This window comes from Notechis scutatus, chromosome 4, assembly GCF_049901735.1.
Source record: "Notechis scutatus isolate UNSWTSFEM ecotype Mainland chromosome 4, rNotScu1.2, whole genome shotgun sequence".
In the NCBI taxonomy this organism is placed as follows: Eukaryota; Metazoa; Chordata; class Lepidosauria; order Squamata; family Elapidae; genus Notechis; species Notechis scutatus.
The window spans coordinates 50976653-50992174 of NC_142012.1; the positions used below are offsets into that span (position 1 = coordinate 50976653).

The window sequence follows — 15522 nt, forward strand, 5'->3', positions numbered from 1 at the left end:
AGAGAAATAGAATAGAATAGGAGAGAAAAGAAGAGAAATAGAAGAGAAGAGTAATAGAAGAGAAGAGAAATAGAGTAGAATGCAGTATTCAAAGTGTGGTCTTGCCAAGGCCTTGCCAAGTGGCATTAACACTTCACGCGTTAATAAATCCCATATAACACTTCTTGACAACAGATTGATCAATGTGATTTGTTACATTCCATTACTTCTTCACATGACTTGTTTAAAATACCCCACCTTTCCATCAAATATGAACTTTGAGGAAGCTACAGGTGGCTATTAAAACCATGCCAGCTATTACGAAGCACTGCAGAAAAAAACCAAGGAAGGATACCCAAACATCTTATCCCCAGCTGTTCCAAGCATGATGAGAAACATCAAGGAATTCACCTGCAACTGGAATTGAACCAATGATGAAACCAATGAGGAATCACCAAAGCTGGCCCTTCATGACCCATATGACCCATTTAGTTTCAACCCATATACTCATTCAAAGTTTCAACCACTCTTAAAAAAGTGACTTATAACTGTTTTTCACACTTTCTCACATAAGAATAGAACAGAACAGAACAGAACAGAATAATGAAGAATGGAATGGAACAGAATGGAGTGGAGTGGAGCGGAGTACAACAGAACGGAACAGAGTAGAATAATAAAGAATGGAATGGAAGGGAATGGAATACAATGTAGAGTTTGGAGAATGGAATGGAATAGAATGAAGGAGAGTAGAATAGGAGTAGAATAGAGTAGAGTACAATAAAATGGAACAGAACAGCACAGAATAGAATGAAGAATGGAATGGAATGGAATGGAATACAGTGTAGAATTTGGAGAATGGAATGGAATGGAGTGGAGTGGGGTGGAGTAGAACAGAACAGAACAGAATAATGAAGAATGGAATGGAATGGATAGAATGTAGAATTAATGGAATGGAAGGAAATAATAGAATAGAATAGAATAGAATAGAATAGAATAGAATAGAATAGAATAGAATAGAATAGAATAGAATAGAATGAACTAGGATAGGGTAGGATAGGATAGGATAGGATAGGATAGGATAGAATTATTTATTGGCCAAATGTGATGGGACACACAAGGAATTTGTCTCTGGCACATAAGCTCTCAGTGTGCATATAAACGACAAAGTGACAGGTCCTAGTTCTTCATCATCATAGTTACAATCACTAATCATAAGTTACAAACAACGATTGATAAATCACAAGGCACCAACAGGAGACGATACTAAGAAAGATGAGAAGAGGGGAGAATGCTGTGGGAATCAAGTGTTCAGCAGAGTGATGGCATGGGGTTGGGGGGGTGGAAACAATTTTTATGTCTGGTTGTCCTGACATGCAAACAGATGTTTGTTTGAAAGAGACAGAGAGTATTGGAGCAGCCCGCAGCCCAGGAGCTCAAAGGAAAGAAAAATGCAAACAAGAATTGCTCAGTGTAACATTTCTCCCTTCAACCGTTACTACCCTTCCTTCCAACCTCCTCCAGGCAGCTTCATAAACATTAACAGCCAGCGATGTTAAATGTAATCTGGGAGAATGGGAGGAATTTCAGGTTTGTCCTAGCAACCTCCATCTGGCTGATGGGTGACCCAACCACACAACCCAGCAATCCCCGTGGCAAAACACCCTGTAAATCAGACTGATAAGGAACCTTAAGGGCCCCAGTAAAAATAACTCAGACCTCCAGGATTCTTGTTAAAGCCTTTTAAGCGGCTACAACTAGTATTTCTATCCACAACAAATTAAAGGTTGCTCTCCCTCTGGCCACAGTAGATCTCCTAGCCTGAAGGAAAAAAAGAGAGACAGATAGAAGATCTGTCTTGCTTTTATTGATCTTCAGGAAGCAGCCCGAGGGGAATTTTTTTTTCAGTTGAAAACGTGGAATAAAAAATGTCCTGGGCCAATAGTATAGAAAAGGTATAGACCACAAGTCAATTTTCCTTCCAATTTTCGTGCACATCCAAAAGAGATTTCCACCTATTCAATTCGAATCGAGATTGATTGGGACGATCAAAGATCAATCGTATTACTAATCACTGCCAAATAAACGCTCGCAATTGGACGCAGAACTTTCAAAAGTCAAAACGGATGGAACAAAATTGGAAGAGGGAAGAGATACCTATGGATGAGAACGTGATTAGGGAAAAATTAAGGGGCGTGCATAAGTGCACCATCGTGCCTCCCATCCCTGTCCTATTGTCCCCATTTATTCGTACCTATTTCCTGCATTCTTACTCATGTTTATACTTAAACCTATTATCTTGTAAGCGATTGACAAATCAAATCAAATCAATCAATAAATCAATAAATACGAGAATGTGCAGAAATGAATAGATTAATAATAGCAATGAAGGAGAAAGAGCGAACTGAATACTATATGGCATGAGAACTGTTTTACCAATGGTTAAATAATAAAAATGGAAACAAAACAACACAGCCTCAGAGGAATTAGTAATTCAAAAAATTCTAGATTGTGCTGAAATGGATACATTGATGTTAAAATTAAAAGATAAAGAAGAGTCAGGTTATTATGAAATTTGGGATAATTGGTATAAATGGTCGAACAATAAAAATAAAGATAACAGAGATTAGAAAATTATAGTTAAATGTATATGAATGTATGTAAATGTAGATATTTACATGAGATTACTTTATATAATAATGATGGCACAGCACTGTTAATATTAAGGTTAAAATGTGTAAAAGTTGAAAAAGAACAATAAAAATTATTGGGGGGAAATAAATAATAAAAATGGGAGTTAGAAACAGAAACAAAGATGCATGAAAAGAGATAAGTAAATATGTTGAATATTATTATGCTAATAGTGTAGAATTAATGGGTGAAATATTATTTATGGTAAAGATTGCAGAATCAATATTAATTTAATGAAGGGTAATTCTGATTATGGTTTAACAAAGGTATTTGTACCCAGACAACACACTGTTCAACTGAAGAGGGAATGATTATATTAAAAATAAATTTTAAAAAATATTATATATATAAAAAAGAGTCAACGGATGATGAATTAGGTGCTAAAGCCACTGGCATTTCCAGACTGCCATGGTTTCTCTTCAGAGCTGATCATGGTTAGCTTTCCCGGGGCCACAATAAACCCTGATAAAACCAACTATGAACCAATTATGACTCTCCGGAGCTGGGCCATCAGAGGAAGCAAACGTAGTTTCATCCCACTCACCGTTTAATTTCCTTCTGTCTACCTTTCCCCCCAAAAAAATTTGATTTCCCCACATCTTAGCATTTGCTATAGGGGAGAGCTGCAAAACGTATAGAGACTTACAACAGTTTGTTCGAAGATACAATAGCACTGAATAGAGTAGCTTAGGACCGTTTGTTCACACTTACGGCTGTGGGAGCATCTGCCACGCTCATCCGGTTTGTATTTATGATGGTATCCTGGGAGGTCATGTGATCCCCTTTATGACAAGCCAAGCCCCCGGTCACATGATCAAAATTCATACATGACTCACATTTACGACCGTTGCCACATCCCAAGGTCACGTGATCCCCCTTTTGCAACCTTTTGACTAGCTGTTATTCCCGAGATCATGAAGCCAACTCCTCATCCCGATAAAACTCCTTTTATTTAGGTCAAAGGGAATTCCTCTCCAGCAATGTCCCGGCTAACAGTCTTTCAAGAGATTCCACAACTATAGACCTTTATCAGGCTTGAAAAGTTTCCAGGCCAATAGCCTCTAAACACCACGCTGTAGCAGCAATTACTTGGCAAGAAGTCAGGAACAGATCTTCACCCTCATGAACTGAACTAATTGTCTCCTGCAAATCCCCCTCTCCTTTTGCTCCGCTTTATTCCCTATGGGAGGGGCTGTTCACCATCCACCTGAACCTTTACTCCTGAGTCAACCTTTGTTCCTTAGCTGTTCCCTTCTCCTGGCAGTTCTGCGCATGCACACACTGGGAACAGGCTCCAGCTGTTCTTCTACCCCACTGATCTCCGACTCTAAAGACAGCTGATAACAGCCAGACAGTGGCTCCATCTTTGCCTCCAACACAGAGCCCTCGTCTTCCGCAGACTCCAGGATTGGCCCATTATTCCTCCCCAACCTCGTCACTGTCCGAGTCTGCCGCCAGCTCCGCTGGCCGCTGGCGGGCCACAACACCAGCAAAGTCAATGGGGGAAAACAGATTCATTTAGCAACTGGGTTACTAACTTATCCACTGCAGTGATTAACTTAACAGCTGTGGCCAGAAAGGTTGTAAAAGGGGAGGAAAACCCACTTAACAAATGTCTCCCTTAATGACAGAAATTGGCTACTCGGAATCTGGTCATATGTTGAGGACTAGATTCTGCCTGGTTAAATGCACCCAGATCTACAAAATTCTATTGTCCATGTCACATTTTCCCACCCCGCTGGTTCTACCCTCCAAACTAGATCCATATTTATTTATTTCTGAGAAAGGCGTTTAAATCGCCACCCTCTGTAAAGTTTCTGGGTAGCACCTAACCCAAGTTGACCCAATAAGATGTTGGTGAGTTTATTGCCACTAAAGCAGGCTTGCTTTGGGTGAATTTCTCCTTCTGTCCAATGGTTACACCAACTGGTGTAACAACTGGCTTGTTGAGTGCATGCTTCGCGAAACAACCAGTTCGCCCAAACCAGTCTGTACCGGCTAAATCCCACCCCTGCTTCTGTCCCATAATTTCATATCTGCAGAGTCCAAAACCACAATTCCCGAGAAACAGAATCCAATAACTCTGAGCCTTGGAAAAAATCTCAGATCAAAGATCAAAGCTGAGAGACGACCAACCCATCACCAAGAACACTAAACTTCACTCAGACAAGCGTCGGTTGTTTTTCTTACCTCAAATATGTTGGATGTCTCAGTAGGATACTGATGGGAGATGATTTCGGATTGGTCATTGTACCACTTCAGCCCACCCAGGAACCCGTTGTCATCCAGGTCATTCACGTCTAATTCGGAGAGATCGAGTTCTGGGAGATCTGGGCAGAGAGGTTGGTCTTCCCCGACTAAAGCAGCACACTGCGGAGAAGCAGAGAGAAGAAGAGAAAGAAGAGAAAGCTGAGAAGGGTGACAGAAGGATAGCTACCTCTCAGCTAATTCCCTTCCCTCACCTGATAAATCAAGCAGAGTTGGCTGTACAGATAAGTCCTCAAGTTCACTTAGTGACTGTGCCACGTTACAACGGCATTGAAAAAAAGGGACCGAGGAATGTTTTTCACACGTACAACTGCTGCAATATACAAAATTGGACACTTAGCGAATGACTCGTATTTATGACGGAGTGTCCCGGGGTCACGTGATGCCCTTTTGTGACCCTCTAACAAGCCAAGCCCATGAGGGTTCACTTAATGACCAGGTTACCAACTTATCAACCGCAGTGATTCACTTAACAACTGTGGCAAGGAGTGTCATGAAATGGGGCAAAACTGATTTAATGAATGTCTCACTTAATAACCCTTATTTTTTGGTTGCTTCCATCCATCCATCCACCCACCATCCAACCAACCAATCAACTATCTAACCAACCAATGAACCATCCAACCAACCATCCAATCATCCAACCATCCAACCAACCATCCATCTATCCATCCATCCATCCAACCAACCAACCAACCATCCATCCATCCATCTATCCATCCATCCAATCAATCATCCATCTATCCATCCATCCATCCAACCAACCAACCATCCATCCATCCATCCATCCATCCATCCATCCATCCATCCAATCAATCATTCAACCAACCATCCAACCAACCAACCAACCACAGTCTTTGAACGAGAGAACTAGATAGAATGTTATGCCATCTTCCACCCTCTCCCCCTTCTTTCTCCAAACCAGATACTAGGAGGAGAGCACAATGTCTTTTCAACAGCAGCTGTCCATCTCGAGTCATAACTGGCTCATGCACGAAAGGAAGCAGCATCTAAAATGTCACCAGGGCAACCCCGGCTCCCACCTTTTCCCTTCTTCTGCCAATCACATCCAAAATTATTACACCCAACACACATAAGAGCAAGCTTCCGCAGCTAAGCCACACTTTGCTTACAATAAACAGGTGCTGAAATATGTTCATGGCACGAGAAAGCAGAGCACCTGCCAAATAATGACCCAATATCTATAAGCGTCACTTTCCATTTATGGAATCCTCCCAATCTAGATCAGCTGTACTTATACGGCCACTAGACGCCTGCTGATGGACAGCTGGTTTCCAGCCAAACTTACTGGGATCATTAATTGGGGATTATTTTTTTTAAATATAGCTTGCTCCCCTCTTAAGGATAGAATTACTTCCTCATATTAAAAATAGCTAGAGGAGACCGATCAATTCTATTAGTCTTTTACCAATAGGGAACCAGACCCAGATGACGAACTGGTTGGCATCAAGGACTAAGAACCAATTCCAAGATTTGAAGGGGCAAGAATCCAATTCTTCTCCCACCACCTCCAGGCACTTCTGCATTTAATATTCTCCTCGTCTGCACCTGCCTTCTTTGGGCCGGGTAGAAACCACAGGTAGATATGAATTGCAACAACCATGACCATGAGATTTACACAATGCATTAGAATTTGTGGCACGTATAGCATTTGTGTACTGTGTTTCCCTGAAAATAAGACCCTGTCTGATATACTTTTTTGCCACCAAAAAAGGCACCAGGTCTTATTTTCGGGGGATATCATCCACTGACTAACCTCACTTGTGCGTGAGCCGCCAGCCTCCTTTTCACTGTCAGAGGCCTTTAGGAACTTCTTCTTCTGTGGCCGGCAAGGCTTCCCTGAAGGCCTCTGCAGCCGATAACAGCTCTGGATCAATCCAGAGCTTTGTTCTCAGCTCCAGTGTCCTTCAGGAAAGCCTTGCCAGCCTTGCTGGCTGCAGAAGAAATGGACCGGCCAGGCAGGTATCGGGGTGTGTGAGGCCTGGCTACAACTGTCCGAAGGTAAGTAGTAGGGCAGCTCCACCTCCCCTCCCATCCCTACCCTAGCTTAATTTTTACCTGTGCACTCTGGAGTGGGCGGGATCTTAATTAGGGTTTATTTTGGGGGTTGGGCACACATGTAAAAATCAACCTAGGACTTACTTTCAGGGTAGGTCATATTTTCGGGGAAACAAGGTATGTATTCCAAAGTAAGATCACACCTGGAATATTTGCGTCCCGTTTTGGTCGCCATGATTAAAAAAAAGGTTGAGACTCTGGGAAGAGTGCAGAGAAGAGCAACGAAGAAGACTGGAAGCTTTATTCTGTGGTTATTTGAGGGGAGGGGAATAGCAGATAAAATGCAAATGGTTGGGTTAGGATCACGATCAGATTTCAGGGGCCTCAGATGGCAAAGATATATTTTTTTTCTCATGTCCTAGTCTTCCTCCGTGCTCTTGTGTGAAGTCAACTAAGGTTGACTTAGCTCTCCCAACTCATGCATGTACCAGCCTATGATCTAAGCCAGGGATCTCCACACTTGACAACTTTGAGATGTGTGGACTTCAATTCCCAGAATTCCCCAGCCAGCATGGCTGGCTGGGGAATTCTGGGAGTTGAAGTCCACAAGTCTTACGTTGCCAAGCTTGGAGACCTCTGACCTAAGCAGAGGTTTCTTTCTGAAGTTGGAGGAGGAGTAAACTTTCTACTAACATTTAAAATACAGGTGGACCTGAACAAATGAGCCCAAAATTCCAGCTGCTAAGTGAAACATTGGTTCAGTGAATTTTGCTCTATTTTACAGCCCTTTCTTGACACGTCATTAAATGAATCACTGCCATTGTTCAGTTACTATCACCGTTGTTAAGTGAATCCAGTTTCCCCACTGACTTTGCTTGTCAGAAGGTTAAAGAAGGGGGATCACCTGACCCCACCCCCAGCCCAACCCCCCGGGTCATGGCAAACCATCATGGATGCTGAGCATCCAAATTTTGATGTGGGGATGCTGCAAATGGTTGTTAAGTGTGAGAAATGTCCATAAGTCCCCTTTGTTCAATAACGTTGTAACTTTGAATGGACCCTAAATGAACTGTTGAAAGTCAAAGACTACCTGTACAATCTTGGAGGGAGCGGGGTAGATTTGGAGTAGCTGCATATCTCACTGCAATTGCAATGTTTGAACCGAGAAATGAATTCAACACCAAACCGATTATTAAAGGTAAAAGGGAAAAGGTTCCCTTCCTTGCACATCCGTGCTCGTCATTTCCGGCTCTAGGGGGCACTGCTCCTCTCCATTGCAAAGCCAAAAAAGAGCCAGCGTTGTCCAAAGACATCTCCATGGTCATGTGGCCGGCAGGACCAAAGGCGCATGGAATGCCGTTACCTTCCCCTCAAAGGGCTCCCTATTTTTCTACTTGCATTTTTTACGTGGTTTTGAACTGCTAGGGCGGCAGAAGCTGGGACAAGGAATGGGAGCTCACTCCATGATGCAGCACTGGGGATTTGAACTGCTGAACCACTGACCTTTCTGTTCGACGAGTTCCGCGTTTTAGCCACTGAGCCACCGTGTCCGTGCATTAGACGAGACATACATGACGTCTCTGTGGTCATGTGGCCAGCATGACTAAATACCAAAGGTGCAGGGAACGCTGTTCCCTTCCCACCAAAGGGTCCCTATTTTTCTACTTGCATTTTTTACGTGGTTTTGAACTGCTAGGGCGGCACAAGCTGGGACAAGTAACGGTGCTCACTCCATGATGCGGCGCTGGGGATTCGAACCGCTAAACCACCGACCTTTCTGATCGACGAGCTCCGCATTTTAGTCCCTGAGCCACCGCATCCCTAACCGATTATTAAGGAACTGCAATTTTGAAGCCAACATTCCTTGGCCAGAGTATCCCATACAAAGCAGGTAAACAGATCACAGAGTAGAAGAGGAAGGCTTGGGTATAATAGCTCTTTTATTCTGATCCTTCCAGGGTGTAAGTGGTTAATCACTCTGGGGTTACTTGAGGTATCAATGTACTTCTTGATAGATCTTGTTCGAAGGGACCAAAAATAAAAAAAGGGATTTATCGATGTTACATAGACTTGGTGGGCTCATAGAAAAAATATCGTTCTCTTCGTGCACAAATAAAATAGCTGCTCAAAGGAAAATCTGTCATTTAAAAGTCTTTGAGCTCTTCTCCAGGTTGGCATTGTGGAAGTCAAAAGCTTAAGGGGGGGGGATGCAAAACAGCTTGCCAGGTTGTTTACCATCTCCCTTCCCTCTCCTTCCTCCTCCTCCTCCTCCTCCTCCTCTTTCTTCTTCTTCTTCCTCTTCTTTTTCTCTTCTTCCTCTTCCTTTTCTTCTTCTTCCTCCCCCTCTTCCTCTTCTTTTCTTCTTTTCCTCTTCCTTCCTTCTTTTTCTCCTCTTCCTCCTCTTTATCTTCTTTTCCTCTTCCTCTTCCTCCATTTCTTCTTCTTTCTCCACATCTTCCTCCTCTTTTCTTTTCCTTTCTTCCTTCTCTTCCTTCCTCCTTCTTCTCCTCTTCCTCCTCTTCCTCTTCTTTTCCTCTTCCTCTTCCTCTTCCTTTTCTGCTTCTTCCTCACTTCTTCCTCTTTCTCTTCTTTTCCTCTTCCTCACCTCTTTCTCTTCTTTTCCTCCTCCTCCTCCTCTACTACAACTACTACTACTACTGCTACTTCTTCTTCTCCTCCTCCTCCTCCTCCTTCTCTTCCTCCTGCTGCTGCTCCTGCTCCTCCTCCCTGTTTGTAAATTCACCTCTTTTTTTTCTGTCTAGTTAAAGTGGCTGCAATCTCAGAATAAGTACACACACACAACACACACACACACACCAGAAAAAATGGCCTGCAGAGGCCATTTTGAAGCCAAGTAAGAAATAACTATGTAGTAATAACATTCCTGATGGTGGGCTTGTAAAATAGACAACCGCTCCGTTTGGATTTTCATTTAGGTTGATCAACTACAGCGTCACTTGTAACAACAACAGTGGGGGGGAACCCCACTGGTGGACGAGGGAGAGTTAGGGACCGGGGGAGGGAGAGATCTGAGAGAGAAGCCCAAGTGAAAGAAGGGGAGGAGGGGGAAAAAAACCCACCTCATCCGTTCTTGTCCATGTTGACATGGTAATAAAATTAATCCCCTGGATATAGAGAGAGCCTGGCAGTTGTGACTCCAGGCACATTAGGAGCAAGTGTTCCTGTTATTAGTTTAGCTTTGGCCTTTGGGGGATGCCAGGATGGACATGCTAAGTCTTTAACTGTCCTCATTTGACTTGGAGATAGTTGGCATTCGCTTCTCTCTCCCCCCTCCTTTCCTTTTGCTTCTCTCTCTCTCTCTCTCTCTCCTTCTTTCCCCTCTCCTTCCTCTCTCTTCTTCTCTCTCTGCCTCCTCTCTGCTTCTCTCTCTTCTTCTTTTTCTCTCTCCTCCTTCTTCTTCTCTCTCTCCTCCTCCTCTCCTTTTCTCTCTTTCTCTCTCCTCTCTCTCTTCTTTTGCTCCTCTCCTTCTCTCTTCTCCCATCTTTCAGTTTCTCTCTCTCTGCTTCTCGGTCTGCCTCTTTTCTCTCTCCTTCTCTCCTTCTTTCTCCCCTCTCTCTCCTTCTCCTGTCTCCTTTCCTCTCTCTCTCCTTTCTCTCTGCCTCCTCTCTGCTTCTCTCTCTTCTTCTCTTTCTCTCTCCTCTTTCTTCTTCTCTCTCTTCTTCTCCTCTCCTTTTCTTTCTTTCTCTCTCCTCTCTTCTTTTGCCCCCTCCTTCTCGCTTTCTCTCTTCTTCTCCCATCTCTACTTTTCTCTCTCTCTGCTTCTCTCTCTGCCTCTCTCTCTCTTCTCTCTCTTTCTCTCTCCTCTTTCTTCTCTCTTCTTCTTCTTCTCTCTCTCTTCTCCGTCTGTCTGTCTGTCTGTCTGTCTGTCTGTCTGTCTCTCTCTCTCTCTCTCTCTCTCACACACACACACACACACACACAGATGTACCTCTGCACTTCCACTCCCTCCCTTTCCCAGCTTCCAGCATAGGGCTAGGGCTTCCCAACTATACTCTTAATTCCCTAGGAGAATTTGGGGGGACACCAAGAGACCCTTCTCTCTTCAATGGCTCTCCGTCTTGGGTCTTTCCATCAAGCCCCTTCCCTTCCCTTCACCAGGGCCATCCTCCCTCCCACCTTCCACCTCTCTGGGCTTAGTGAAAAAGCGAACAATAAATGAGCCTCTCTGTTAATGAATCTCTCACAATTAAGTCTACTCCCCTCTCCCCATAACCTTTAAGGAGGCTCCAGTGTCTTTGAAGGGATTTTAAAAAAAATAAAATGATTTGAGGAAGAGGGTGTGTGTGTGTCTCTCTCTGTCTGTGTGTGTGTGTGTGTGTGAGGGGGAAAAGCAGGCTAATTCCTGCTTATTAATAATCTGTATTTAACGACGATGTTGTCTAAAAGAAAGCGAGGAGGGCATAACTCCTTTGCCATATTCGCAGCCTCCTTGGATATCCTTAAAACCCTCCGGGGATGTTGGGGTATGCCACCCTGAGCCCGACACACACAGACACAGACATAGACACAGACACACACACACACACACACACACACACACACACGTGTCTTCTGGGCTGTAAGTCCATGCCCGAGTATTTTAACCACCCTGGTGTAAAGCCAGAAGTACTTTTAAGAATCGAAAAGGCGATTCCTCAGAAGGACGTCGGCCAACAGAGAGAGTAAGCTGGCAACGGCAATAGAGGTTATCTTTTGCACACACACACGCGCGTGCACACACACACACACACATATGCATGGACAGCACACACACAAAATGTTCTAAACAACCTGCCCTTTGGAAAAACAACCACAAGCCCCTTTTCTTTGCAACAAGCAAAGAAAAAACCTAGGGTGCCTTGCATTTTTCTCGCTCCCAGGCTGGAATTCCTGCAGGAACGCTGGAAGACGAGAAAAATAATAGAGGATTCCACATTTATTTCCACAGACTGGGCTTCCTCAAAGAAGCTCCTAGGAGCCTTAGGAGTAATGTATGGTGGAAAGAGAGGAGTGGGGAGGTGATGGGATATTGTGGGAGGGGCACACAATCCACAGCAGGGCAATAATCCATTGGAGACTCCAGAAACAAAATTAGAACATTGGGAGCCCCACCATAAAAAGTCACCTACTTAAGAGCTTGGCAAAACCCTGTGAATTATCCACAGAGGTTTGCCTGACTTGATAGTCAAAACCAGGGAGGAGCAATTGCCGCACGCAAGCAAACAGAACTTTATTCGGCAAACTGAAAACCTCCGTGAAATATTTGCAAGAGAGAAAGAGGGAGAAGGAAGGAGAGGAAGAGAGGAGGGAGGAAGGAAGGGGAAGGGAGGAAGGAAATAAGGGAGGGAGGGAAGGAATGGAGGAAGAGAGGAGGGAGATAAGGGAGGAAAGAAGGGGAGGAAGGAAGGAAAGGAATGGAGGAAGAGGAGGAAAGGAATGGAGGAAGAGGAGGGAGAGGAAGGAGGAGAGGGAGGAAGGAAGGAGAGGAGGGGAGGGGAGGAGAGAAGGGAGGGAGGGAGGACGAGAGGAGGGAAGGAAAGAAGGAAGGAAGGGGAGGGAAGGAAATAAGGGAGGGAGGGAGGGAAGGAGAGAAGGGAGGGAAGGAATGGAGGAAGAGAGGAGGGAAGAAGGAAGGGGAGGGAGGGAAGAAGGAAATGGAGGAAGAGAGGAAGGAGAGAAGGAGAAAAGGAGAAAGAAAGGAAGGGAAGGAGAGAAGGGAGGGAGGGAGGATGAGAGGAGGGAAGGGAAGAAGGAAGGAAGAGGATGGAAGGAAAGAAGGAAGGAAGGAGGAAAGGAGGGAGGAAGGTCCCACCACAAGGGGGAAATAATGACTAGAGTGAAAATAACCAAGTCTTCCCCCCCAAGACCAACCAGGTATCCTGTATCTCCATACAAGAGAACCACCATAAGGTTCTCCTCTCTTGAGGAAGGCACCTGGCAGGCTGGCTTCAGAGAAATCTCGCTAAATCCCCCAGGTGGTTGGGGGGTCAGGGGTCCCCCTTCTTTTCACTGCAAAGACGGGAGGGGGGCGGAGAAGGAGCTCTGGTTTAAGGCTTTGTGATTATTTTTTTGAAAGAATCCGGGGGTCAAAAACTTTCTCCAAGTTTTGAGAACTTCGGGGGGGAGAAGCAGCCCACCCCTCTTGAACTGGGGGCTGCGTATTCATCTCTCTCTCTCTCTCTCTCTCTCTCTCTCTCTCTCTCTCTCGGTCCTTCTTTGCCTGCTCGCAAAGGCCGAGGTTCCTCCAGAAAGGAGGTGCTCTTGGCCCCGCTGGCCCCCTCAGTCCCCCCACTTTCACGTGCCCCCCCCACCCATTATGAACCGTAGCCGATCGCAGTTTTGCTCTTATTGTCTCTTCTTATTAGATCCTTCATGCATTCAACGTGAAACCCAGTTAACTGAACATTTAAAAAAGTACCACAAATATTAACTAGCACTGATGGTGGATGATGATGATGATGATGATGATGATGATGATGATTTCCATCAACATCGGGAGCAACCAAAGCGTTCCGGGCTGCACCCTTTGGGCCGTTTGGATGAACCAGCCAGGCCCCCACCACTATTACCCGGTCCCCCCCGCCGCCGCCGCCGCTCCCAGCCCCTTCTCGGACTCTTTTCCCCACGAGCATCTCCGGCCGAAAAAAGCTCTCTCCGGCCGAGGAAGGAGCGCATTCAACCGGGTGCAACTTCGAAGCATCCTCGCTCAGCATAGGCGCCCGGAGCAAATCGCCGCTCGCTGGATCTACGCAGCGGAGGGGATCGAGTTGAAGGGGGTCGAGGTCCCTGCCCCCACCCCCAAATTCTCCGTCTCCGGGGCCTTTCGCCCATCAGAGGCCGGCCGGGAGAGCAGCTCCGGGCTTTTCTGATGGCGACTGACCGGGAGGGGGATCCCTCCACCCGTTAAAATAGTTTTCTAGTGCAGGACATTCCGCGCCTGCGCCCCCCCCCCGCGCCCAGCCATCCCTGGCAGGAGCCGGGCTTGGGAAGAAAAAGGTGCTGAAGCAACCCAAGACTAATCTGGAGACGGAGGGTGGGAGAGACAAGAGGAGAAAAGAGGAGAGAAGGAGAGAGAGAGAGAGAAGGAGAGAGAGGAGAGAGAGAGAGAAGAAGGAGGGGAAAGAGAAGGAGAGAGAAGGAGAGGGTGGATGAGAGACACAAAGAGAGAGAATGAGAAAGAATCAGAGAATGGGAGAGGGAATGAGAGAGGGAATGAGAGAGAGAGAGTGAATGAGAGAGACAGAAAGAGAATGGTAAAGAATGAGAGATTGAGAGGAGGGAGAATGAGAAAGAGAATGAGAGAGAGAGGGAATGAGAGCGACACAGAGGGAAAAATGACAGAATGAGAGAGGGGGAGAGAATGAAAGCGACAAGAGAGAGAGAATGACAGAATGAGAGAGGGGAGAATGAGAAAGAATGAGAGAAAGCGGGGAACAAGAGCGACAAGAGCGAGGGAGCGAGAGAGTGAGTGTGAGGGGGGAGAATGAGAGAGAGGGAACGAGAGAGAGAGAGGCAATGAGAGGCGGGGGAGAAAGAACGAGAGGCAGAATGAGAGAGAGAAAGAGAGGGAATGACAGAATGAGAGAGGGGGGCAGAATGAGAGAGAGGGAATGAGAGCGACAAGAGAGAGAGGGAACGAGAGAGAGAGAGAGGCAATGAGAGGCAGAATGAGAGAGGGAGAGAGGGAATGAAAAAGGGAGAGAGAAGGAAAGCGGTGAGCAAGAAAGCCCAACGCCGGGGCTCTTCCCGCCGGAAAGTGCTTCTCGGACCCCTTCCTTCTCCCGAGGAGAGACCGAGGGAGGGAGGGAAAGAGAGAAGGAGAAAAAAGAGCGAGAGAGAGAGAGAGAGAGCGGCCATGCCAGCCGGGCCAGCCGAGCCCCAGCAGTGCCGAGCGATGCCGGCTTGCCTCCTTCCGCCCCCGGGCTCACCTCCAGCTCGCTCCAGCCCGCGTCCTGGTTGCACATGTCCCACGCCATCCAGCTCCGGAATGACGGCGGCGGCGGAGCGGTGCGAGCCCCCGTCCCCGGCGGAGCCCGCCCGCCCGCCAGCCAGGAGGAGGAGGAGGAGGAGAGAGGAGGAGGCGGAGGGAGCCCGGCGGCAGCCCTTCCCGGCGCGGCTCCCGAGCCAGCCGGCTTACTACTCTGCCCGCTCACGTGAGCCGGCCGGGAAGGGAAGGAGGCTGGACCCGCGCCCGCCCGCCCCCCGCCTCGCTCGGGGGCCGCCACGGGGACGGGGGGGGCAGAGCCAGCTGACGTCACGGCCAAGGGCTCTGCGCGGGGGGAGAGGAGGAGGAGGAGAGGGAGGGAGGGGAGCGCGCGTGCCCTGAGCAAGCCCGCTGCGCTTGGGGGTTGGGAAGGAGGGGGAGAGAGAAAGGGGAGGGGGCGATGGGCGAGCCTTGTATTCAGGATGGAGGGTTTCCTAGGGTTTGAAATGGTGCCCCCCTCTCCTCCTCCGTCCTTTTCTTTCCCTCCTTCCCTCTCTCTCTCCTCCTCCTCCTCTCCCTCCCTCCCTCTCTCTTGGCGCTTCTCTCCCCTCTCCCTTTCCGTGTCTCTGCGTCCCTCCCTCCCT

General features: G+C 46.8%; 1 protein-coding gene across 2 annotated transcripts in view; it reads right to left on the reverse strand.

Moving 5' to 3' along the window:
* PPARGC1A (PPARG coactivator 1 alpha) overlaps positions 1–15041 on the reverse strand; it is a 133590-nt gene extending 118549 nt beyond the window's left edge. The window contains exons 1-2 of one of the 2 annotated variants that reach the window (XM_087963413.1): positions 14883–15041; positions 4858–5037 (exon numbers count right to left, since the gene is read on the reverse strand). In XM_087963413.1, coding sequence (XP_087819539.1) covers positions 4858–5037; positions 14883–14930 — 228 coding nt within the window. In that variant the 5' untranslated portion in view covers positions 14931–15041. The remainder of the gene's footprint in view (positions 1–4857; positions 5038–14882) is intronic. The other variant, XM_087963412.1, reaches the window with a different exon arrangement.
* Positions 15042–15522: the final 481 nt, after the last annotated feature.